At 41.6% G+C, this 26,079-nt stretch overlaps 5 protein-coding genes across 7 annotated transcripts; 4 read left to right on the forward strand and 1 right to left on the reverse strand.

The window, feature by feature from the left end:
- Positions 1 to 1,838: 1,838 nt before the first annotated feature.
- On the forward strand, positions 1,839 to 4,917 carry LOC306789856 (SH2 domain-containing protein 1A-like; the record flags this gene model as incomplete). The annotated part of the gene is made up of 4 exons (XM_079285923.1): positions 1,839 to 1,990; positions 4,415 to 4,475; positions 4,574 to 4,721; positions 4,895 to 4,917. The coding sequence occupies 4 exons, from the start codon at positions 1,839 to 1,841 to the stop codon at positions 4,915 to 4,917; spliced, it is 384 nt and encodes a 127-aa protein (XP_079142049.1).
- A 1,737-nt stretch (positions 4,918 to 6,654) lies between these two features.
- On the reverse strand, positions 6,655 to 11,528 carry LOC306789052 (cytokine receptor common subunit gamma-like). Its single transcript, XM_079284817.1, has 10 exons — positions 11,499 to 11,528; positions 10,890 to 10,963; positions 10,532 to 10,584; positions 10,254 to 10,408; positions 9,985 to 10,154; positions 8,299 to 8,432; positions 8,000 to 8,144; positions 7,757 to 7,862; positions 7,129 to 7,210; positions 6,655 to 7,009 (listed from the first exon to the last, which is right to left on the reverse strand). Exons 2-10 carry the CDS (start codon positions 10,954 to 10,956, stop codon positions 6,923 to 6,925), a joined length of 999 nt encoding a protein of 332 aa, XP_079140943.1. The 5' UTR covers positions 10,957 to 10,963; positions 11,499 to 11,528; the 3' UTR covers positions 6,655 to 6,922.
- A 990-nt stretch (positions 11,529 to 12,518) lies between these two features.
- On the forward strand, positions 12,519 to 15,477 carry LOC306789048 (caspase-3-like). Of its 2 annotated transcripts, none has more exons than XM_079284812.1 (6): positions 12,519 to 12,600; positions 13,245 to 13,591; positions 13,735 to 13,766; positions 14,029 to 14,137; positions 14,452 to 14,989; positions 15,156 to 15,477. In XM_079284812.1, exons 2-6 carry the CDS (start codon positions 13,252 to 13,254, stop codon positions 15,313 to 15,315), a joined length of 1,179 nt encoding a protein of 392 aa, XP_079140938.1. In that variant the 5' UTR covers positions 12,519 to 12,600; positions 13,245 to 13,251; the 3' UTR covers positions 15,316 to 15,477. The 2 variants fall into 2 exon arrangements, with proteins under 2 accessions (XP_079140938.1, XP_079140937.1); XM_079284811.1 differs by lacking the exon at positions 12,519 to 12,600 and adding an exon at positions 12,609 to 12,870.
- Positions 15,478 to 16,130: 653 nt separating this feature from the next.
- Positions 16,131 to 18,561, forward strand: catip (ciliogenesis associated TTC17 interacting protein; the record flags this gene model as incomplete). The annotated part of the gene is made up of 9 exons (XM_079285924.1): positions 16,131 to 16,248; positions 16,521 to 16,706; positions 16,814 to 16,869; positions 17,009 to 17,095; positions 17,375 to 17,542; positions 17,634 to 17,758; positions 17,957 to 18,033; positions 18,141 to 18,208; positions 18,373 to 18,561. 9 exons carry the CDS (start codon positions 16,131 to 16,133, stop codon positions 18,559 to 18,561), a joined length of 1,074 nt encoding a protein of 357 aa, XP_079142050.1.
- Positions 18,562 to 19,152: 591 nt separating this feature from the next.
- On the forward strand, positions 19,153 to 25,731 carry casp8 (caspase 8, apoptosis-related cysteine peptidase). 2 transcript variants are annotated; one of them, XM_079284806.1, is made up of 12 exons: positions 19,153 to 19,305; positions 20,071 to 20,232; positions 21,310 to 21,485; positions 21,611 to 21,716; positions 22,496 to 22,625; positions 22,711 to 22,763; positions 22,852 to 22,903; positions 23,082 to 23,143; positions 23,237 to 23,348; positions 23,535 to 23,662; positions 24,023 to 24,411; positions 24,958 to 25,731. In XM_079284806.1, exons 2-12 carry the CDS (start codon positions 20,125 to 20,127, stop codon positions 25,091 to 25,093), a joined length of 1,452 nt encoding a protein of 483 aa, XP_079140932.1. In that variant the 5' UTR covers positions 19,153 to 19,305; positions 20,071 to 20,124; the 3' UTR covers positions 25,094 to 25,731. The 2 variants fall into 2 exon arrangements, with proteins under 2 accessions (XP_079140932.1, XP_079140933.1); XM_079284807.1 differs by having other exon boundaries at positions 22,852 to 22,891.
- The last annotated feature ends 348 nt before the right edge of the window (positions 25,732 to 26,079 follow it).

Raw genomic sequence — 26,079 nt, forward strand, 5'->3', positions numbered from 1 at the left:
TTTTGTACAAGTTAAATACCATCTTGGGGATGTAATAGAATTGCACAACTGTTGAAATGACTCATAGTGTGTTCCCCGGATATGAAAAGACTTCAAAGCTTTTAAAGCAATGTTGTGCTTGGAACTAAGTTCAAATTAAGGACTAACGTCCTCAAATGTGTTTGTGCAGTGCAGTGGTGTAATACATTTTTACGTAGTATATATTTCTACTTACTTAGAATATATTTCTACTCAGTATATTGCATTCATGCATAAGTAATTTTCTTCTGAACTTTGTTGAACTTCACCGTGTCTCTGTTGTGCAGAAGAAGAGTTCTCTCTTGCCTGTTCACAAAGATAACTGTGTTGTATGAGAATGTTCCAGCACCAAGGCCTTTGGGCCGCTTGCTTTGGTTGCTCACCGTTTGTTTCTCATTGTTTTCAACCTGGTTTTTGGTATTATTTATTTCAGCATTAAAAGACGCAAAGCGGGTATAGGAATATTTTCCACTACATTGGTGATTGCACTGTGTACCTAAATACAGTAAATCATCTGAATCTTGGTATACTGGCTGTGTTTATTAGAGTCTGTTAGATAACATGTATTAAGAGTCCATTTAGATGTACAGAACTATCACATGGTATTTCTTCTTATGTTCATAACCACATGGTCTTGTCCAGATGAATGTAATAGCAACCTTTATATTCCAAATGTTAGCACAGTGCTCATTTTAACTTGCTGAAGGATGAGACAGGCTGAGGACAAACTTTGTTCTGAAGCAATAGTTTGACTTTGTTAAGTACTGTCTTTACTCTGTAATGTATTTTGTCTATAGGAATACATAATTGCTGTGCTGTGTTGTAAGATTGACAATCAAACAATGAATTCCATTTGGTCGTTATGTTTTTAATATGTGAAGAGATGAAAAGGTTAGGATGCTTAAGATGCTTAAAATAAGAAATTCTGACTTTGACAAAGCAGTTTTGTACTTGCCAGTGGTGATCAAACAGCCTTATGATTATGGCAATTCTAGTTTCAAGCATTAACTTGCTCAGAACCAGTAATAAAATCTCAGTAACAAGTTATAATGCTGTATTAAGATAATTAAGGACTGAAACGCTTGAAGCAAGTGAAATGCTCTAACATAAAAGCTAAGAAGAATTATCTTGTCAGACAAAAAACAAGCATAATATTGCCTTGATTTAAGATATTTCATCTTACTTAAATTTAAATTTTTGCAGTGTAGTCATCCCACCGGACCTAAAATCTGCTGTGACTCGGGTTTAATATCATTTACTTCAGTATGTTTGATACTGTAGAAACCATGTTTACTTTTATAGGAGGCATATAGTATTTTTTGATGTGCGGGCCAGTCTGCTGACTGTACACAGGACGTACCCAGAACTCAGCGTCTGGATTATTCTATATCTTTATCTGCCCTTTCAGAAAGTGTTCTCGAGGAAATCATCTTTAAAAAACTTCTTCTTACAAAGAGATGTCAGTGCCAAAGCAAACCACAGCTAGGTTGAATGCATGCATGTTAGTGTGGGTGGGTTGGCTGTTGGTTTATGCGGGGCACATTGCTGTGTGCACATATCTGTCAGCTGAAACTCATAATCTTCTGACTTTATCATAAACCACCTTCACGCAGCTTTCTGCATCCCGACAGTGTTTGTCTGCACCACATCCTGGTGACGTAATCAAGCTTCTGCTGGAGTCCAACTGATCAGGTCATTGCAGGTGCAACTGCATGACAGAAACGTGTGAAAACCAGAAGAGCCTTTCCTGTCTCGCGTCCTTTCACACACTCATCTGCAGCAGCCTCGCGCCCTTGAAGCACACGCGGGGAGACAACAACATGGAGAGGGAGGGGACGCTGGTCCGGTCTATTTACTACGGGAGAATCGGAAGCGAGGCCACGGAGAGGCTGCTGGAGAGATTTGGACATGACGGCAGCTTCCTGTTGAGAGACAGCGAGACCGTGCGGGGGGCCTACTGTCTGTGCGTGAGGTGAGCTGGGAGAGCGCGACCAGAAGCGACACATTCACTTTCGCTTATGTCGCACCTTTGTTCGTGTATTTATTTTAGATAATTTATCATGTGCAGACAAGATGGGAAAAGTGCTGATGTTTGTTCAACACTTTGGATTTCCTTCCAAACTGTACTTGTATTTCTAGTGATTTAAACACAACTTTTAAATAAAAATGCACAATAACACGGTGGGATAATATGCGTTTACATGTAGATTGTATTGTAGTTGTACCTCTTACTTTTGTTCTCCTGTATTTGTGTGTACACTATATAAATATATTTATACAATCTTTTTTATTTGGGGGAAGAGAATGAGGAGTATTATGAGCCACACCCTGCTGATCTGAAACAAAGTCTGTTTTCTGTCTAAATCAGGGGTGTCCAAACTACGGCCCGCGGGCCAAGTACGGCCCGCGGTCCATTTTTAATTGGCCCGTAGCAACTTCTAAAAATATAATGTCATATGGCCCACACTTGAAACTTGCGCTTGACTGTATTGTACTTCTTAGTTTCACCACTAGGTGGAGATACTGTGTTGAACAAGGCAGCTTCTCCACAAAATAAGAGCAATCAAAGAAACGTTTAGCCCCGGATGATGACACGTGCTACACTGGTGCCGAGCGAGAACAGAAAGTTAAATGGCAGTTAGCTCAATAAGAGTATTTTTTTCCGTGCTAACAAAACACAAGAAAAAGTCACAATAGCAGCCACGAGGTAGCTCAACTCATTGCCCGCCACGGGAAACCTTTCTCAGATGGTGACTTCATAAAACAGTGCCTCACTAAAGTCGCAAGTGCCCGGAATAAATGCAGGAATTCAACAACGTTAGCGTGTCCAGAAACACAGTTGTGCGGCGAATCGAAGACTTGTCAGCTAACCTAAACCATCAAGTGTCAGATAAAGCTAGTGCTTTTGCTTTTTACTCCATTGCATATTATGAGAGCACAGATGCCACAGACACCGCACAGCTGTTCATTTGTTTGCGGGGAGTTGACGATCATTTCTGCATTCGGAGCTGCTTGATTTTAGGAGTCTAAAGAGCACAACAACAGGTAAGGACATGTTTGAAGCTGTGTCAGATGCAATCCGACGGGTCTCTACACGAGTGTCTACAGGCGGGCGCAAGCTCCAGCGCGAGCACTACTCCTCCAAGACCCGTTTGAGAGGAGAACTTTGAGGAGAAACTGCAGAGCTGATATCAGATCAGCCTGACCTCACAATCAGACAGCAGACTAGCAGGAAAGGGAAGCAGTACATGAAGCTACCAGCTGTAAATAAGATGTCCTGACGTGTTTGTCAAAGTGTTATTTTCTGCTTTTTTTCATGTTGGAATAAATGTTAAATATTTAACTGCAAAGTAGCAATACGTGTTTGATACCTTCATTTATTTAGCATTAAATCATACTGGTATGTGGCCCTCAGTGAAAAAAGTTTGGACACCCCTGCTTTAAACGGACCAATTTTGCATGAGGAGTACTTTTGGTATACTGTAACTACATTTAGCTGCTAATACCAAATATTAGCATTTTATTTTGAATGCAGGACTTTTACTATTAACAGTCTTTTTCTCATTGTGATATCTGCTTTCACTACATTAAAATACTTACTTCTCTATACTATCAGTATATTCCTGTGCATGCCTTTAGGTTTCTACTTCAGCAGAGTGACCATACTGTAGATTTGAATTTTAGTTATTTCTGTTTCATCTGGTTTTATTCTTCATGCTTTGTCTTTGTACTCTTGCTGTAAGTTGAGTTTTACTGTCGTGGAGTTTGATCAACAGCAACACAAGCTTCCTCTCAAAGTGGAATGCAATGTCTTCAAAATGCATTTAAAGTGTCAGCACTATTAATGTGTATTCATATTATATTCCTAATTCATGCAGCATATGACTGTTCATTTCATTTATAACAATGCATATTTTATAAATGATCATGTGTGTTATGTGAAAAGTAACCATCACTGTAGCTGTCGGATAGATGAAGTAAATAGTGTAACATTTCCCTCTGAAATGTAGAGGTGCAGAAGTGTAAAATAGAATCAAATGGAAATACTGAGAAAATGTACTTTAGTTACATTCCACCAATGTATACTGCGTGTATACCTCAGACAATACACATGTTAAATTAAGACTTTGAAAGATATTTACATAACAAATCCATATTCATCATTTTTTAAGATAATCTGAAGAAATAGCTTCTGCAAAACATAAAGATTGGAAATTGTACAGAAGTTCCAAATGATTATATAATGTAACTTCACTCCAGTGCGTCGAACACAAACGTGAAATCAGTCATCCTCTGCCCCCGATTCACGACCTTTCACATTTCAACATTACATTTAATCATCACATCGCAGAGTGCACTGGTGCTCTTTCAGACTTTACTCCGTCGTGTTTTGCAGGAAAGCGCCGTTTGTGCACAACTACAGGCTTGTACGCTCCACGAACGGCTGGTGTCTTCAGGTGGGTGAACATCGCACATGTCCACACTCTCACACACACACACACACACACACACACACACACACACAGGCTGTTTGTCATGGTTTGTGTGTGATCAGCAGGACCCAGGAGTCCGACCGCAGAGTTTTGGGACTCTGGAAAAACTGATAGAGAATTACAGAAGGGCTGCAGCCTCTGATGACGGTGTAGCTCCACTCACGGAACCGCTGGACAAAACACAGCTACAATACAGCAGCTTTGGACGAGGTATGGCACGCAGACTTGTTACACTGCATCCAAATCTGCTCCATGCAAACCAGGCACAAAGACGCAGAGATACTGTGACTTCAGTGTGTGTTTTCTATTTGTGGTGCATCAAGGAGTTCCTTTTCAGTCGGTCTTGTTCAACCCTAACACATCCTCGATGGTGTCCTTCACAGAGTGTTTCTACATGGAAATGTGAATCAGCAGCAGCTCGGTCTATTGAGGTCATGTCTTCAGCCTGGCAGACCGACCCCATTGATCAGGTGGACCAACAAGATGGCAGAAAGCAGCATCTTGTGGAACAGCAAGGGTCTGTTCGCTGTCCTTCATATCTTCTCAAATGTATTTATTTTGTGTCTCTTATCAGTAAAAAAAAAGGTCACTGTAGTGTATGCAAATCGTGTACATTTCTAGTACGCATTTCAACAAGTACTCAACAGTACTTGAAAGTCATTAAAAAATAGTTGTTTCCTAATGAGTGTGGGGACATAGTTTTTTGTAAAAAAAAACACAATCTGATGCAGTGGTATTGTGAAGTTTCGTGTCATGAGAAAGATATTTTGACATCGTCGTGGTCATGTGTCACCATGTGTTTTTTCTGTTTATTTATCTGCTTGGGGAAGTCATACTTGAGTTCAGTGATCTATTTGATCCGTGCGGTTTGTCGACACATATTTTATCTTATCTTATCCAAAGCCGCTGTATACAGAACAGAGGAACCAGAACAATACCGGAAATGTAGCGATGCAGGACAGGCAGGGCATAGAGTCTATGGTGGGCATCTTATCATGCGGCTTGATTCATTCGTTCATTGTTGCAATGCAAGGTTCTTCTCAGTCATCTGCGATATCCAACCTACGTTTCCCTGCTTTACCAGTGTTACAGTCAATCTACCAGACTGAAACACAGTGTTTCCTCAAAGTTCCTCCCTGACAGTTCCTCTTAAACGCTGCGCACTGTGAAGTACTTTGTTGTACATGTCACATTTATCACATTTTGACACACACTTCATTTCAAACTTGAATCTGAACTTGCATATTTTAAGTCGTAAGTATCTGCAAAGTAATCCAGTCAACATACTATGCCAGTGAAACTAATACACAACGTTGAAGCCTGTCTGTGGCCTTATAGGAAGTAGCATTTGACTTGAACCTACAATGATGTGGTTATTGTCAGAGGGCTGCAACAAGCTGAGTCAGTCTGAGCTGCCTGCTGCTGTCAAAGGTTCCCTTTTGCTTTGACAGCGGCAGTGTTTCTGTTCATTTTTGCCCCCATGTTTAATTTTCTGTATCTGCTGCCACAATCATGTCAGGTTTGTCTTAGCATGTCAATCCATTACGTTGTGAATTGATGTGATCTGTGCTTGATATCTCCCGTGTGTGTTTGAAAGTCAGCTCTGAAACCAGACTTGATTTGCTCTGATCAGGGTTGGCTTCATGAACCAGGCTCAGTTTGTTAGGCCCAATCATTCATTCTCTGAACTGAGGAGGTGATCTCTGCACCCATGTACTAAGTCTAGGGCTAAGCTAAGCCGACCGCCTCGATGCTTTAGCTTCAACAGATATGAGAGTGGTATCGATCCTCTTATCTGACGGTCCTCCAAAAAGCGAATAAGTGTTCTTCCCAAAATGTCAAACTTTAATGGGTTAACTTCAATATTGTTGTGTTCACATTTTGTTTAATGGTAGTTTGATACTCTTTTCTAAAAGCCCTTATACCCTAAGAATGTCTTCACGCTTTTGCATTAGTGAACTTGTTACATGTTTGTCTGAATGTTTTCCCTTTGTACCGTTCTTGTCCTGTGTTGGCTCCCATAAAGAGAGTGAAAGGCTCTCATTGGACCACCGTGTGTAGATAAAGGTTGACCAAAACAGTTCACTTTAAATGAGCATTTGATATTTCAGTATATCACTCAACTTTATTTCACACCCCAAAAGGTACACATTTATAGAAGCACTGTAGATCTACGTTTCAAAACCAGCAAGTTCAGGCAAAACTAATGTCTTTCTTCAGAACTTGTCACTGGACATGTTCCCCTTTTTTAAATTAACAACAAAACAACAAATCCACAACACGAGGACGACGCAGAGCAAGAATACTTATAAACACTAATACTTATTGCTACATGGACTGGCCTGGTGCCGCATGGCAGTGAGACGTTCCTTCTTTTTCAAACGTTTGGATGTGTCCTTCCCACATTGCTTTTACAACATCTGTTCAGGCTTTTGCTCCATATCCTCCACCTTTGTGATCTCCTCCACAGGCTCGGCTGGCGGAGCAGAGTGGAAGAGCTGGAGACAACACAACACAACGCAAAAACCAAAATGTTAGCACCATTTGTCCACACGTGTGTTTGTGGTGCTGAAGTGTGAGGTGTCAGCGGGTGTGTACAGTATGGGTGTGTACTTACATTGAATGTGTCACTTTTTTCCAGGAAACCTTTGTACTTTGGCGGTGGGCGGGGAATCGGGGGGAACAGAACCTTAGACACCCTGAAAAACACACACAAAATGAGTACAAATATTTCAAACTCATTCCGCAGCCATTTGCGATGGTTAAAATAATATTTATTTTGTTTTAAAACAAATAGTTGAGCAAATAAAGTGAAACCGCCACAGAAAGGAAAAAATGAATCACATCCTTCCTTTATTGTCTTTTGCATTTTCTTTCATCTCGTGTTTTCCCTCTATTTGTCTGTTTTAGAATAGTGCGGGGGTGTTTCTCTCTAAACCTTTAAGGAAGTCTAGGGTGGATGTTTTGCTTTTACTTTCCAGACAAAAAAGACTCTACCCCCCCCCCCCCCCCCACCCCCTCTTACTTCTCCTTTCTGTCTATTCTCACATAACTTCACCCATCCTGTTGACATCTGGATCACTTTTGTCTTTCGTCTTACGGAGTCCGTGGCATCAGAAGCAGCTCAGCAAATCAAGCGGGTGTGAAGAGAAATCTGTGAGGAGCTGTGTTGCATGTATAAATCTATGCGCGTGAGACACATCAGTCAACAGCTTAGTCGTTCAGGTAGAGACAGACACCTGTACCTCTGATGGCGCAGCAGCAGCAGCACAGCCAGGAGGATCATGGGTATCCCAAGTGAGATCGAGGCGATCACCAGAGTGCTGAGTGTGTAAACTGACGGTTCCACCGCTGAAAACGGACCGACACAGAGAAATATAAGATCGTGGATTCAGACTGATAGTCAACTGATGGATGGAGATGGTCAAAAAGTCCCCAGCCTTTGATGAAAATGATGAATCAACTTGACTTAAAGAAACAGCACTCACTGACGGTGTGGCTCCAGTCGCTCCAATGGGAAGAGTCTTGGCATGCGTGCGTCTTCCTCGTCCTCATCCTCACTCTGTAGGTGCAGGTGGGGTCTGCATTGGGCTCTGTGTAAGACAGCTCGGCGGTCACGTTTTTGGGTCTTTCCTGTTTTTGAAAGATAAAGATTCGCCAGAAACACTCAGTATGTTCACCTCGTTTAGATTGTTCTTGTTTATGTGCACCAGAAGACAGTGAACTAAAGGGCACTGCATGTGTTGTTTATGAAATGATCAACAGCCATATCCATACACAGGCATACCTGGTCACCCATGTCCAGCTGGTATTCAAAGCACCGTGGCCTAGATGTTCCTCGACTTTTGGGCAGACCCCATCTCACAGACAGGCCTCCATCTATGACTGATGCAGAGATATTTTGGGGTGGAGACTGGACCTCTGTGGAACACACGACCAAAATGAATTAGTCAAAATAAGTAATAAGAATTCAGCCGGAGGGTCTGTTGTGGAGTCTCCACAACCTACAGTCTAAAACCTGAACATTCAGCTCACCAAATTCATGCATGCACTGTGCTGACCCTCACGAACTGATGTCTCTCTCACTTACGCACACCACCAGTTAGTTGATATTTTTGTGAATTTGAGTTAAATACATAACTTTGTGATGGATACATCTGTGTGTGCGGACTCCCTTTTTGTTGCCAAACCAAAAACAAATGGAGGCTCGCCCTTCAAGGGAGGTTTTCACACAGATTTTAGCTTGCGTTGGTATGTTAATGGCTTAGTATTTATGTTACTAAGCGATCTATACTCCAGTAAGTGTGTTGCGTCATAGATTTTGGCCTTGTAGTGTTTACTTATGTTTTCCTGAACTGCCAGTAAGAGCTAAGGGCTAGTACGTCATTTGGAACCCTTATTCCTGATTTTAAATGCTATATCACCATATCTATATATTTGTAGCCATTTATCTTTTATTGTGTTAGTTATATGGTTTAATGGTTAGAGCCCGAGCTCGGGGGCACTTCCATGACGGCCTAGGTGATTTTCAGTGTGGCCTAGCGAGGCCTAGCATCAAGAGGTTAAGAGAGAGTCTGCTAATATTGGGTAGGCGGTTAGCCAGGGGTATGGGGCTCCACATCTAAAGCAACCTGGCACGTTGTCGGGTAGAGGTGTAAAAACGTTAGATTGCGGTATTGGTATCTGTGGCGTGCCCCTCGGTGGTGAAACAGCTTCAATTGAAGACTTTGCTTTGCCAGTTTTGCTAGAAACGTACAACAAGGATCAGCTATTGAAAGTGGCTGAGCATTACAGTGTTGAGCTTCCTCAGAAGTTGAATAAAGATGAAATGTTGGCCACATTAAAGGCCCAGTGGTTCTGCTGTATAGCTTCCCTCAGGGTGAGTGGGTAAGTGTCTAAGATAGCGCCTGTTGTGACTGGACTTGGGGTTGGGTTGGAATTTCCGCAACAAAAACATTTTTTTGCTCTGTAGTAAGAAATTTTAAGACCAGATGCCAGCCTTTAAGAAGCTCAATGCCTTCTACTGTTGATGTCTGCGACGGGAAGCAGACCCAGTCAAAGGTTTACCCAGCATGCGTGGCCACAGATGGCTTCTTTCTCTCTTAGATTGCTTCTAGTACCTAGTACCAGGGTTGCTTCTAGTACCTAGAAGAATTGCTTCTAGTACCTAGTACCAGGGTTGCTGAGGGGGCGTCCTCCAGGGTCAAGACATGAGACTGCATGCAGGTTGTATGGACATGCACAGATTCACATTAATATACCAGTGTGTATTTCATTGTGATCCTTAGTTGCATTGATTGTTTTGGGTATTGGGGTGGTACTTGGTGTGGTTGCATATCTGTCTCAAAGGGAGGGGGTGTTAAAGGGCTACCTATGCATTGCTCTAACAGTGGATGCCATTGAATACCATCTGTAGTGGGATAATTTGCAGATACTCAACAAGTCAATGGCGGTGTTTGTCTTGAAGCATTACCTAGCATGTCTGTCTCGTATCCCGAGGTGTAGACCGTCCAATTGCCGTGCAGGGTTATGTTGAAGTGGAGGATTACGTACAACCACTCATGCAGAGTCAAAGACCTTGATCCGACTCTCTCCTCAGACGAAAGGTACGGATAGTGAACCGCTCTATTGTCATCACAGATACTGGGTGAATAGATAGAGAAAGAGATGCGTTAACATTCAAACATGCTCATCAAAGCTATCCCATATGGGTAATGTTTAACTGAAGAAAATAGTGAACACCTGATCTGGACAAAGAGCTGAGCATCCTTCTCTAAAGTGTGGAATGACCACGAGCAGTTGAGCACATTTGTTGGGTAATAGAGGCAGCGAAAGTTACCGTCCACCTTAGCCTCCTCGACACAATGTGCCTGCCCCGAAGGACTCTGTGAATGGATCTGAAACAGTTTCACAGGCATAAAGAACAGAATATAGAAATGAAACACACATGCATCTGTATTTTCATGCGGCACGCTTTTATTGTGCCTGTGTGGAAGTTCAAAGAACATTTTGATTCTCACGTTGCCCGGATCCCTTTCATCCTGACAGACATCTGGAGTGTTGGACTCCGACTCTGTTAAAAGAGGACGTATATTATCTTGAGTTAAAGCACGAGGGAAAACTCAATTAAAAGCCTTCAAATTCAAAACACGTACACCTGCCGTATACACTTTGCTTGATTCATCAACATTTTGGGGTGTTTTTCTCTTAATTTGGGGTGGTGGAGGATTTCATTGAAGACTGAGTACAAGGAAAGTGGAAATTGCAACACCACCCTGATAAAAGCAAGATAGCCAAAAATGTTTGTTGAATCAAACATGGTGTGCTAAAGATGATCTTTAGGACATGTTTTCACTTAAATATCCATGGAGTACCCACCACTTTCGGAGGCCCACAAAATCAGCAAACAGGACCAAAATATTGGATGGACAGGGAGCAGCTTCATAGCCAACCTAAGGGGTTTTACACACACACACACACACACACACACACACACACACACACACACACACGCACACACACACACACAAAGACAGATAAACTGACATAAACCCGTACCACTGAGCAGAGAGAAGCTGTTATAACCAAGTAACTTCCTGGCAGTTCACACTTCCCCTTTTTTAAATGCTTAAATTTAGTGACCGACATCTCGAAGGACATCTCAATGGGAAATAATCAAATACAAACAGCTTTCTGCGTACGAATCTTGATTCTCCTCGTGGTTCATTTCAATTGTGGGTTTTAACAACATACACATTTCCACTGCCTAAGAAATCTTCTCCATTTTCAACAGGAAAAAAAGAGAAGACAAAAAAGTGCATCTGTGCTTTGTTTTGTTTACGCTCAGCTATACTACTCTCAGAAATGAGGAATGGTCAAACCCATGATTAGGTATAAGCTTTCTTTTGAATACAATCTAACACAAAATTATCTTATATATAAATTACAGTACCATTATTGTGAAAAGCATTACTAAGAAGCTGTTACCTGCTACTGTCCTTCCACTCTGTCGCTGCCTGTCAGTGCTCTCAGTGACTCAAGACAATAACGCATTTCTGGGGAAAGATGAAGCATGACGTCACATAATGTACAGCGCTTCCTGTTTCTTTATTGTCTCATTCATACACCGCAAACGATTTCAAACACCATATACTTCTGGTTACATGTCTTGATGGTAAATATACACCAAAAACGAAGTAGACTCAGTCAATAACTTTTTAAATAAAATTAGTAACTTGAAAAAAAAAGTAACCAAATCAGTATGTGTTTCAATAAAACTAGTAACTTTTTTTAAAAGCTGAAGAATCATTGACTTTTTGAGTAAAATTTAGAAGTTTTTAAAACTAAAATTGGAAACATTTAAAAACATTACCAAATCAGTAACTTTTTTCAAAACAGAATTGATAAGTATTTAAATAAATTTGGTAACTATATGTTTTCAAAAAATATATTTTTTTTTAAATAAAACTGGCAATTTTCTTAAAAGCTGAAGAATAATTGACTTTTTAAGTAAAATTGGAAATGTTTAAACAAATAATATCTATTTTTTATAATTCTTCTTGTAAATATACATTTAACATTAGGTCTTAATAACACATGACCACTACCAGCACTAAGTTGCTCCCCAATAACAACTGAAAACATAAATTACAACAAAATGAAAAAAACTATTCCATTGATACTTTCCATAAAGGGAGACCAACTATTATTTTTAGCATAATTATCAATTAAGTTCTAGTTTAGGCTTATGGCTAGCACCACGAGACAAAACACAGTTCCCTGACCGGGAATCGAACCCGGGCCGCGGCGGTGAGAGCGCCGAATCCTAACCACTAGACCACCAGGGACAGCTGTTCTCTGCATTGTAAACTTTTAGGTATATAGATAAGCTTTTAGATTATGTTAATTTATTGTCAAAGGACGTCTCATTGTTGCACCCTTTGGCCAATGATAGGCAAACACCACTAGCGGAACTGTGTTCCCTCATCAGCCACAAGGGCAGAGATGAGCACCAATCAAGAACGTTCTGCGAGTCGTTACGGTACGAGCGCTCGGTACGAGGGCTCAAGTGCTCCTTTTCCACGAAACGGTAAGCAAGCTCCACAGTCACCACCCTCCATTGTCTGTAGCTACATCGTATTCTAGTCGACTTACTCGGTGAATTGCTTGCACATGGTGCATAAAGCCCGAGCGTTTGAAACGCATAATTGAATAGCCTGTTTTAAATTCAGATACAAGCTTTGTACGGATACATAACTACCGAGTTTTGATAACGAAAGCAGCTTGCACAGTTATTACGGGCACGAGGACACGGAATTTCCCGGGTACGACCGAAAGTGGAGGAAACAACTTCCTGACTGTAAGTGACCAAATCTTAAAGTAATGACCTCTGTATTGTTGGAGCTGTGCTGTAGTTTCGGAGTACAGCATTCAACTTGTAAGGTTCAAATCTTACATGATGTCAAACTATATCGTTAATTCCAAGCTACTTGGCTACATTATAAAGCCAACTCATTAAACTCACTAATTACAGAGTAACGCTTGCTGCTGCGTTTGGTAAATTGTCAGAAATGAATCTCACTCATGAGTGAAGTACACAATGATTAATTCTAATGTATATATGCTGTATATGTTACAAAAAACATGTCAGCTGTCACAGATTGCCTCAATGAACCAAACCCCAGTATTTCCTGGTGTACTTTACTGTTTCTTCTTTTTGTCTCTGTTTCTCAGATTCAACATGTCAGCCGAAGACACGGTGAGACGTAATAAGACAGCCATTGTGGGGACTTTGTGTGGAGACCGCATGCTAATCCTCAACAAAGTTCATGAGAATAAACTGATAACTCAGCGTGAGTACAACAACCTTAAAAGCATCAACAAGGTAGATGTAGAGGGCCACGTCGTTGGGCTCGTGGACAAGCTCATAAACAAAGGTGAGGACAGCTGCAAAGCCTTCCTGAACCTCCTGCAAACTGATGAGGATATTATAGATACTTTCCCTAAACTGAAGAGCATGCAGTTGAAGGACACCAGCATTTTAACCAAGCCTGTCCAAGCTTGTTCAGGTGATGTCAGTGGTACGTATGATTTATAATGGTTTAATAGTTCTGGTATTGAAATGACTCCTATTCAGCCTAATGTGTGTTTCACGTTCACGAAGTGGACATCTTAAGGCTGTTAAGTTTGGAGGTGTAATTCTGTTCCCCTCTGATTTCCTCAGATGGTCTGTGTCTGAGCAAGAGGCCAAAGGAGGTGATGTATTAACATTGAAATAGCACGCTGTGCTCGAGTCAGTGTTTTTAGTTATTCTTTGTGAGAGAAACACATGACATGGTTATGATCCTGTTTTAACATACATAATATTAGCTCCGTAATGAATTTAAAACTGGTATAGAAAAGCAAAGGTACCGCTTTCGTAAAAGTCTTCGATTATATAATATTGAAATGGCAAACATGATCCACCCCAGTTGGTTTATTCATGCTGTGTTTGTGTGTCTGGTTCCACTGTTTTCAGCTGTATGAGTTGAACAGCAAGCCCACCGGCCTCTGTGTGATCATAAACAACGAGAATTTCAAGGATAGAAAGGAGAATAAAAAGAGAAGTGGAACCAACAAAGATGCTGGTATGTTACATTTCTACTACAAATAACATTTATTTTTGCAATAAACACTTGAAATGATGATGGCACCTGTAAATTAAAAGGTAGTACAAAATGTCTAATCGTTACTTAAGATTTCATTGAACTTATTTTCTTTTTACAAAATGTACACAAAATGTGTCGCAGAGCCCTCTGAGGCAAATTTGTGAATTGTGATTTTGGGCGATACAAAATAAATATTTTATTTAATTACAGAGTGAACAGATTTACACAATTGTCCTGTTCGTTGGTGGTTGCAGCTTCACCGTTTTTTTCTTTTTCATGAAATTTTCCTGCAGAAAGTTTGGCAGAGGTGTTCAGCTGGCTGGGCTTCAGAGCGCTGATGTGTAAAGACCAAACCAAGGACCAGATGGAGCGAGCGCTGAAATGCTTTGCTTCTCAGAGCGACCTCGCTCAGCTGCAGGAGTTCAATGTTGAGGAGTGGTCTGGCAGCGGATTCACTCCTCTTCAAGAGGCTCCTCGACATGGCGATGCCTTCGTCTGCTGTATTCTCAGTCACGGAAAGAAGGGTGTAGTCTTCGGTGTTGACGATCAGCCCCTTTCCATCAAAGCAATAACTGGAACATTCAAGCCGACCGCTCAGCCGACCCTCACCGGCAAGCCCAAAGTGTTCCTGATCCAGGCCTGTCAGGGAGGGCAGACACAGCGTGGAGTGTTTTTAGAAGCTGATGATTCTCACTCGCCATCCATCGCTGAGGATGCTGATTTTCTGATTGCCGTTGCCTCTGTTGAAGATTGTAGCTCATACAGACACACCACAGATGGGAGCTGGTTCATCCAATCTGTGTGTCAGCAGCTCAAGGAGGGCTGTAAGAGGTAAATGTGAAACTCTAAAATGAATCGTGATCGTGAAGTATCCACAATATGTTGTAGATCTGATGATGTAATCGATTAAGTCAAGTGTATACTGTACACTTGACTTAATAATTATGTGCCCTGATAGGGATAATAACACGTTTTTTTTAATTGTATATTGTTTTAGGAGTGAAAACATTCTCATCATCCTCAGCCGCGTGAACAATGAAGTGGGCCAGAAAGAGGGTCACGTGAAAGAGGGTTACGTGGAACAGGCTGTAAAGCAGATGCCTGAAATTAGGTACACCCTGAGGAAGGGACTCGTGTTGTCTCCACATCGCAACTGAAGCTTCATCGCCAAAATGCATGCAAACTTACTATGCTCGATGTCTTAATTAAGGACCTATAATTTACTCTGGGGGAGGGCTTTCTTAAGATGTACTCAATCTTTTGTATCATTCAAAAGCTTGTATTTTTATCACATTAAACCATTTACTTTTAAATTTTCACAGATTTGTGTTGGGTTTGGTTTTTTTGCTCAAAGTATGATAATCAATATGGTGGGTCCATGTTTTAATGAAGTTGGGTTAACATAAGCTTCATGGAGTTTCACCAGAATGTTTTACAAACATAAACCCTGAATGCAGAGTACTGGTGGTGGCATGTGCATATCTAACACATCAAAAACGAATGTAGAAAAGCATTTTTACTGACTCCTAGACTTATCTATGCACATTAAGTACAGTATCTGAAAGTGTCAAACCAGAACAGCATTAGTATCTATTCTATATGATAATGTAAAAAGCTGTTTCCTGCCATTATTTTGAAGTTTTATTTTATTAATCTTAATAATAGCTAAAACACATGGAGTAGATTCAACTAACATGTCCAATGTATAGGATTTGTCTGAGTGCACTTGCTTTTGGTGCAAGTTCAGTTGCGCACATACATCCGTCTGCACGGTACTACAGCGTCGTTGCCACGACAACTCACATTTGTTCGTCCTCACTTCCGTATTGGCAAGAAGGCTGCAGATAGATGTAACGTCAAAAAGCTGCGTGCCATAAAAACTCCAAAACAATCCGTTAACAACAACAACAAAAATACCAGTGAAGCTGTTATTACCGGAAGTATCTGCAATTAAACAAAGGCAGCGGTAACGATGGAAGCCCCGCTGGAAGACGAGACACCTGCCGGAGCCTTGGCCGGGATCGAGGGACTCGACCTCGGAGTGGAGTTGAAAGCGTCCGACGAAGCACTCACGTTGATGTCCAGCGTTGGTGAGTTGCCAGTATAACGTTAACTCTGCATGGCGTGGAGCGTCGGTAGGAGACAGAAACGACGTAAAGGCTTCGCCTGAGTGTTAGCGCCACCTGGTTTTGGCGCATCTCGAGTTGCCTCACACAGTATATTGACAATTAGGTAATTTCATTGGAGCAGTGTGCAACAAAATACAATCGAAAAAAAGCTTCTTGAGAAAATTTGAACCTGTCCGTTTTGGCTCAAACTTAAATCAATCCCCCCCCCCCCCCCCCCCCAACCTCTCTCTCAGAGCCTGCAGAGCTGCTGAAGTGTGTGTTTCCAGACTCTCTGGTGACTGTGTCAAAGGGCGGCCGAGACCTGGGGAAGTTCAGTGTGACGGTGGAGTTTGCCCGTAGAGTCCAGCAGCCCTGTTTGCTCCTGCATGCTCAGAGCCAGGGAGCCATCGATGACTCCCCCTGTGGAACCACAGTGACAGGTGAGGGGAGGAAAGGGGAGGAAAGGGGCTGCAAAGGCAGGTTGTCTATTTACAGATGTGTCACGTTACGCCCTTTTCTTCGTGTCCTTCATCCTTGTCCATTCAAGCCTACCTAACCACGGAGCTGGAGGTGCTGGAGGAAGATTACCACGAGTATGTCAAGGTGAGTCGTCGCAAACTTCCCACACTGTCTCATTTTAACACGCAGGGAGGTGAAAACGTTGTACCGGGGGCACTTGACTGCCTTTCGTCTGTCTGATTTTGTTTGGTTTTCATTTGAACACATTGAATCCCCTTTTCAGCTTGAGGGTCACAGTTTGGACAGGAGGTGTCACATGGTGCAGCATGACGGGCAGATGCTGATCGATAAAGTTACCACTGTGGGAGAGGTGAGAGAAGGAACTGTAGAGTGGGCTGGGCATCAACTGTAAAAACAGCATCTATCAGCCCCAGGCCCTCTACACATGTTGATGTGACATAGATGCTAATATGATGACATGGTTAAAAACCTGACATCTTGCTGAGCAAGCAAAGTACCTATACCGTTTTGTGAAATCTGGATTCAAATGTCTTTTGTTATACAAACATTTACCATTGGAGATGTCGACAAAACTTGCTGTTGTGAAATTACTGTAAGTGCTAATTCTTTTGTTTGTGTGTGTATACAGGAGACGACAATGGAGAGCGTTTCTTACCCCATGTCCGCCCTAAACGGCCTCGTTACCGAGGGGTCCAACTTGCTGCTTATGCGCCTGCTCGCTCTCAAGAAGAAGGTGCCCGAACACATGACCTTTATCTCCTTTGACCAGGGATTATACATCATCCACACCACTTTTGTAAGTAATCATGTCAACGAGACATGACCTCTTGGTCATTCGGTGTCTTGTTTGAATGGGGAACTCTGATCATCTGTTTCTCTGTGGCCAGAGCGAGCTGGGTCTGAAGCAGCTGCAGGTTGGGGATGAGACTGTGGAGGTTTTTGGGGTGGAGAGGGTTGTTCACTCCGTGGAGGACAGCCCCACTACCTGGCAGTGCTACTTCCTGGCTGATGGGTAAGCTCAATGACTAGACATCCTCGGGTTCCTAAACTTGTTGGAAGGTCTCCCTGCCCAACAATGTGGATCACTGTGTGTGCAGCTCATTTAGAGACCATACCTGTTTCATTTCATTTCATTTCTGTGCTTGTCTTGTTTGTTTGTTTTTCAACAACAAAAAAAATATTTTTTGACCAGTTAATGTTCTCTGATCAGGCACATGGCCAGCAGGGTGCAGGTGGGATCACCGGTCACTATGAGGCTTCTGCAGCTGCAATCACAGCTAGAAAAAGGTAACCGCTGTCACACACAGACACACACACACACACACTCACACACACACACACCCACACACTCATGTTTTAATGAAACGTAGTCAATCATATTGTCTGTGTGTTAGGTTTTGAGAAGATCCCTCTGGTTTGGGAAGAAGACATGCAGATGCGCTCCAAATTTGTGGACAGAAAGGTAACCAATGATGTTCTCATATTATAAGGAGATTTATTCAGACCGTCTGAAGAATATGTTGCCTCCTTATCCAATATGTATCCCATCATCATCTCACCCCATAAATCCTTCCAACAGAACAGAATGTGAACAGAATGTGAATGTGTTTATGTTTCGTTGGGCAGGAGGAGCTGAAGGCGGACCATGCCTCGTACCTGAGACAGCATCCAGAGATCCGTGCCCTCATATCTGACTTCCTGCAGTTTTTGCTGTTGAGAAAACCAAATGACGTCTTCCAGTTTGCCAGAGAGTACTTCCTCCCTTTTGAGTCCCGCCGTCCTCCAGAACCAAGCCTGAACGCCCCCTCACCCTGAAAGCACACCCCAGAGTTCACAAGCTGAAAACAGCCTTTTAGAGCTTAGTTTATCATTTGGTTAAGTTATATCTTGTCTCTTTTTCCTGAGTAAAACATGACTGGTAGTAGCCTATACAAGGAAACGTGATGAGGAGGAGCAATAACTTTAAACCCAGATAGTTCACCTGAGCTCTGTGATCTTGCTAAAAATAACTTTTGTGATCTGAATAAAGTTGTTTGTTTCAAAAGTGTTTGTAGTTTCAGTTTTGGTACCCTGTCAATGTTGTCTGGTCAAGACATGTCTGGGCAAGGGTTTGAGACGCGTCAAATCAGGAAATAGCTGTCCGTCTTCAGAATAAAAGTGTAACGTTCAAAAGAAAGAAAATAGTTACAAAATGAAAAGGGTGTTACAGCCTTCACCAAATAGATTAAACTAGACCTGTAGGTCAGTTTTGTAGACTAGCAACGAAACCCTTAACGGAGGCTCATCTGAAGTTGAAAAAAACAACCCTTTTCATCTTTGTTGACCACAAACATAGCTTTTATTTTGAAGGTTTTAAGCGGAAGCGACCATTATATAATACAATGTGGCACCTTCCTCTGAAAGTGAAACGAGCAAAGGACAGCGCACGAACAACACGATAAATAACTGTTAGTGTTACTGCCAATACTTTATTTGTGAATGTTTCGCTGCCATAAAGTATATTTTTGACTGAAGTACAGAAGACGCGCCTTTTCGCTTCTTGGACGTGAACGAGCAGCGGTAAGTTTTAACGTCGTAAATGTTCTCACCTGTGGAATGAAGTTTACGTCAGCGAGCTAAGAGAGTCTATGGAGTAACCCAAAGGTCTCACTGTTGACTGTAATTGAATGTTAACGTTAATATAATTTGATTTAACATTGGTGTTGTTGTTGTTGCGTCATCCGGGCTTGAGTTAAAACATTTTAAATATAAAATTGTCATTTTGTGACGTAAAAGAAACGTCAGGACTGGTGTTGTTCTCTGTGACGTTATATCCACTCAGTCCACTCAGTGATTAAAAAGCACTACTATGACCTGTCCTGTAGCTTTACTATAATACATTAATGGTAATAATAGTACATGATATTCAAACAGTACGAGATGACAAAGTGGTTTTCCAAAGACAAATATCATAAAAACAAGAACAAGGAAGTGAACAGTAAAAGTTAAAACAACAACAAAATAAGGAAAACAAGATAAATAATACACCACAAATACAAATATATATATATATATGTATGTATGTTAACCATCTGAAATACATTTTAGTCTTATACATAGCCAGACTGCGTAGACTTTGAGAGTAAAGTCCATTAAAGTAACGAGTACCCGTACAATATGTCTACAGAGATCTTTGTGATCTGTTTGTTGTCTATGACGTAAATGAGTATTTCCAATATATTCAGCCACAGCTCATGTTGTGTTTATCTTCTCTTGCTTTAGCTTCCCTAACAGATGCCCACTTTTCCTTTGTGCCTGTCTCTGATGTTTCTGTGCCTCTGACAGCAACATAACCCGTAGAACTGAGCACCGGCCTGTGCTGGAGGGAGCGGCTCTGTGATGGATCGGCTGAAGCTGTCTCGCATAGATGAGGAGCTGGAGTCCTCTGAGGTGGCATCTCTCTGCTTCTTGTGTCAAGATGTCGTCAACAGGAAACGTCTGGAGGGAGTGAGTACTTGCACCGTCTTGTGTTATCTTTGATCTTGTCTCAACCCCCATGCCTGATGAAAAGAAGACACATTGATCAGTAACTATGGACAGTTTATGTTGAGTTTTTTACTTCTGTGTGTATAAGTGTTTTATGGTTTTATGTTGTTGTTTAAACAATATTAATAAAACATTCGCATTACAAGCAATTGCGGCCCAAATCCGATTTTTATTTTTGTTTTGCTCTCATGTCTGATTTTCTTCAGAGTAGGTGGACACAGGAATCTGATATTTGTTTTCCCCCAGCAGATCTGGGCTACTTTCATATGTCCATCACTGCCTAATCAACCTCTGTGAGAAAAGTTGTATCGGAATTCAGTGTGTTATTCCAAGTCATACTTTACTGTGCAGGTCACTCACCATACAGTGTCGAAGTGGTACTTTGAAACTACAGAAGAAGAAGAAGAAACTCTTCACAGAACATATTGCAATGCGTCATTGGTTATCACACCGATGATGTTTGTTACCTGAGAAAAAAAATCCGAAATTATTCGACATGTTTCACTCATAAATCAGCAGTTATAAGAATGTGTACACAGCGTTGTTAAGGTAGATGAGCATTATCATCATCGTCACATCATGTTCGCTGAATTAGTGGGTGTCTGTTTATGAGTCGTAATAAATCATAAATGGTCTCTCAGAGGGAGTAGATGGTTGTTGGTAATCTTGGCTCCGTTAAATTTGACAATATGTCAAAAGAAGTTTTCCTCGGACAGTAGGAAACAGTTTCGGGTATCAGGTCCGATACTGTGCTCATGTACTTGTAAAACTACTCCAATACTACTGCACCCGATACCACTACGGCAGCGTGAAGTTAACCTGTCGTCAGTTAAGCCTAATAAGATAGATAGATGTGGGTCTCTTCAAACATTAATATGAAAGCCGAGGCAGAAAGATCGGATGTGGGGGAAAATCGTAATTGAACACTAAGCCCTGTGAGGCTACAACGGAATACTCTCAGCTGTTGCATGTTGTTCCCGTTTTAAAGTTTGTCTTCTCAAAGGTTCGTTTGTGTGTTTCCTGGTTGCTCTCATACAGATCAGGGATGCGAAAAAGCTGTTCTTGAGACTGGAAGAAAAAGGTCTGCTGGAGAACAACTTGTTCCTTTATAATCTCCTCCAAACTATCCGCCGAACAGATCTCCTCAACCTCCTGGAGACAGACAGCAGGCCACCGGAAGAAACCGACGCAAATCCCATGCTGTCAGAATACAGGTACGTGTGAAGGCAGAAATACATCTACTGTACGCCAGGATTACACTACAGCGTTATTCCCAGTTGTAGTCTCGTGTCTGTTGGTTCTCTCCTTCTCCTTTCCACGCTTCTGCTCTTTCTTTCAGGGTGACGCTGTACAAGGTGTATGAGGACATGACTCAGGAAAATCTTGAAAAGATGAAGTTTCTTTTGAGCAGCCAGCTGGGCAGAAGACAAACTGAGACATGCAATGTGAGAACACACACATCCGCAGTTAAATCCACAGTTACTGTATATAAGAAATGATGACATGTAGAGTTCACTTTCCTCTGAGTAAAAAATCCAATATATCGTTAATAGTAAAAAGTTAAATTCCCTCCACTGTAATCGGCGTACTAAGTTATCATTCTTTTTCTTTCAACAGTGGTACGCTAACCAAAATCCATTAAGAACACCACCTGACTATTGCATTTATATATTGACAAATAGGAACTGGGTTATAGATTTCATTACATAAGCAAGTATGACTTCTGTACCATAACAAGTACAGTATAAGCCGCTCAGACGATGTAGACGCCCTCGGGTGGCCATTTTGAACCCGTCGGCTATCGGTGGCGGTTAAGGGCAGATATTCCTGGGGTCCTGGTGTAGCCAGCGGATATCTGGGCAGAGACTTCCCTTTCCGTGCGCTGCTCATTGTTTACAATCCGATAAAGCAACTTGTGCGACCGGGTTGTTTCACACGTAGCCAGTTTACAAACCAATGAAAATCAAAATAATCATCAGATGATAGCCGCTCGCTTCTGAGATTGAATTAACTGACCTACAGCCACTTTGCCTCAAACTGTTGTTTCTTGTTTTTTTAAATTGTGTTGTTATTAACATGAATCCCGGGCTTCCATGGCAATGCTCATCCAATTTTTGCCACATTTCATCGTGTATTGATGTATTTAGATATAATGTCATTTAAAATACAGAAGAGTCCTCCTCTCTTCCTGATCATTACACACTGTCTCCTCTGTTGCTTACAGACGGCACTGGATGTGTTTGCTGAAATGGAAAAGAGTGGTTTACTGTCGAATACAAAACTTGAAGAGTTGCATTCAGTGTTGCTGCAACTGGATCAACCACTGGCATCGATGCTACAGCGCTACATGGAAAGTACGATGTGCACTTACACACAAGCACATACACATTTAAATGTTACATAACTACGAAACTCGTGAAATGATTGTTTTGTTTTTAGGGGTAACCCAGCCGCCTCGAGCCAGAGGGTCTCATGTCAGCGTGGATTACCAGGTGTGTGTATATAAATGTGTGTTTGTATACAGTTAATACTATAACGAGCCAGCTTAAAGAAAACTCTAACTCTGTTTTGTTCCTACAGAGGGTCAACAACGCCTCTATTGATGTGTCGATGTCTGAAAGTGAGGCCCGCTGTAAGTCTCTCTGTATGACTCACTGACTTCCCATTTCATTTTGAGCACAGACATTGAATCATTTACATTCCGGATTAGGCTTCCCCCCCCCCCCCCCCCCACCCCTCTCACTGCTGTAGATAGTCCCCCGTGTGCTATTGTTTTTAATGATGCATAGACCTCTGTTGTTGTTCTTCAGGTGAAGAAATGAGCGTTTGCTCCGATGCAGAACCAAATACAGAGTCCTCTCTTCCTGATCATGTAACTATTCACTCAAACATAAATATCTCTCATTCATTTATTTAAATAATAACGTTTATGATTTGTCTATGTGGCTGTGCTTGTGCCCCTTAGGCGGACTACTACACTCTGAAAAATATACCACGTGGATTGTGTGTGGTCATCAATAATGAGGACTTCCAGGGATCATGGCTAAACTCCCGAAAAGGGACTCAGGAGGATGTGGGTATGTCTCCCTGTTATTGATCAACCATGTGATCTGGTTTGTTTCTGTACTGTTTATCTGTATGTTACCGAACAGCATTCCAGGTTGACGATCCTCAGAGTTGATGCTTATCACACATGATTTGATGATAATATAAGATGAGATGATATAAAAACAATCAATTTGTCTCTCTTTTATGTGACACAGAGGCTCTGCGCTCAGTGTTCACCCGCCTTGGCTTTACTGTGTCGGTGCACAACAACTTGACTGCAGAAGCCATGCGACAAGAACTATTGAAACTGGGCTCACGGAATTTTCTGGATGAAGATGTGTTGGTGAGCAGTGTCACACACCTTCAGGGCTGTTATATCATTGACAGTTTATTTTTTGCTCTGTAAACGAATAGTTTGACAGTAGGTTGACATTTGAGGAATACCTTTTTTGTCATTTTTGAATGATTGATCAATAAAACTCTCAAAAATGTTGAACTATTACCTTTGAAACTGTATTTACAATAGTCTTTTTAAATTGTAGTTAACCTACAAGTCTCTGTGACTGACTGGGATTGCTTGAATACAAAACAATCTAATGTTTAACTCCAACATTATTATTAAAGTGTCATTGAGGATTCTTATCTAAAATCCAAGTTTTATTGAAACGTAGCACAATTTAACACAAAACATGTCTGATCTCAGGTGGTGTGCGTGCTCTCCCATGGAGAACTGGAATGTGTCTTTGGGGCCGATGAGCAGAGGGTGTCCTTAAAAGAGCTGACCCAGCCCTTCACCAGCAGGGGAGCACCCACCTTGGCAGGGAAGCCCAAACTGTTCTTCATCCAAGCGTGTCAGGGAAGCGACTACCAGAGAGGAGCCCAGCCGTGTCCCCCTAAGCTAAGACAGGAGGAGGCGGTCAGGGAGAGCGTGGAGGAAGACGCTGGTTCTGTGAAGGGTGAAACTGTCTCTGCTGAAGCCGACATGCTGCTGGGCATGGCCACCGTGCCGGAGTGCAAGTCGTTTCGAAACGTTAACACGGGCTCCATCTACATCCAGGAGCTGTGCAGGCAGCTGAGGAGTGCAGCAGAAAGGTGAGAAGCCCTCCACCCGGAGTTTAAGATGATGCTTTGTGAGCCTTTTGTCCAGCTGCAGTTTAGGCAAATGTTTGGCCAACAAAGTCATTCTTTAAAACCAGGCTGGACCCCAGCTTTGCCACAAACTCTTTCACAAAGAATGAGCACTTATGCTTGCGTGTGCTGTGGGTGACATCTTCATGTTTATAAGTACAGAATTCCCAAAGTATTAAAAAAGAGTCCTCATTCAGAGTTAAAAAGTAGGGCTCATATACAGGGGGAGTGACAGATTTCTAGGGTCAACAGTGTTTACAGTAGGCCTAACTGTCTGACGTGATCCATAACCTTTTGGAACACATTATACAATCAGCTTTTGACAGAAAATCTTCCCTTTTCACAGATTAGGGACTATAATTCTGTCGCTGTTTCTGTTGGTGTGCTTTGTTGTTTTCAGATAGATCTGATGTGCTGCTGATGTCATATGTCTTGATGTTTTATTAAAATATACCCACAATTTGTGCAAAGTTTATGATGTGTAACGTGATTCCTCTGTTTTTTGTGCAGCTTGGAGAAGGATGATATACTCACTGTGCTGACACGTGTGAACAGGGAGGTCGGGAGAGGAGAATATTTAAACTACAAACAAATGCCACAGCCCAAGTACACCCTCACCAAGAAGCTCGTCCTCAAATTTGTGTGAGCTGACCGGAAACCAAGTGCAAAGCTGAGAATGTGTCAAATTTTGCTTAGACTTGACTGGTTTACTGTTTACTGAATTTGAATGTCTGTAGTGTGTACTTATTTTAAGAATTGTATGTCTCTTAATCAAAAAGCATCGTGGCATATAAAATGTTGCCGAAGCCACTCAGAGAAAATGTCCTTTTTGAATGAATGAAATTTATTTATAGAGCGCTTTTCACAGACATGACATCACAAAGTGCTTAACAGCAGAAATTTAAAAGCATAAAAAACACAATGTGGGGCGAAGTAGATCAGCTACATAAGTAGGAGCCTGACCGTGAAGTGCTCTGTAAGTGATGGTGAGAATTTTGAAGTGTATCCGAGATGCTACAGGGAGAGATCGGAGTACGGGGGTGATGTGAGACGCACACCTTTTTTGAATTGTTTACGATTATTCCCATATGATTTAGGACAGCAACAATGTGTTGTTTGAGAAAAGTGTAATTTTAAGAGAAAATTAACATAAATATGCCCTTTATATATACATTATTTGTATTGGTGTTTTATGAAATCAGAGATCTTTAAAAAAAGAAAAGTTGCAAAATGCAGAAATACTCTGTTACAGTAATGTCCTCTCTTGACGTGCACCTATCCATTATCCACATTATAACATCTTTATTGCAAAAAAGTAGTAATGTGTGATGTGTGATGGTGAAGATGAATGCAGGAGAATAAAAACTACATTTGCACTTTAAAAATGAAGAAAGATGTATGATTTAACTGAACTACAGTCAAGTATTTAAGTTCATGTACTTAGGATTTAGTTGTAACGCACCTTTATTCAGTAACATGAGAAGTGCCTGTTAATAAATATAGAAATGAGTCAGCGAAACCCGTCAGGCCTTGTTGCATACGCAAGCCTTGTTGCACGCACACACACGCGCGCGCCTGTGTGACAGAGTCCTCTGGACTCCACCCTGCTCATCACTGTTTTTGCCAGGAAAT

Source organism: Melanostigma gelatinosum (genome assembly GCF_949748355.1).
Source record: "Melanostigma gelatinosum genome assembly, chromosome: 15".
Classification (NCBI taxonomy): domain Eukaryota; kingdom Metazoa; phylum Chordata; class Actinopteri; order Perciformes; family Zoarcidae; genus Melanostigma; species Melanostigma gelatinosum.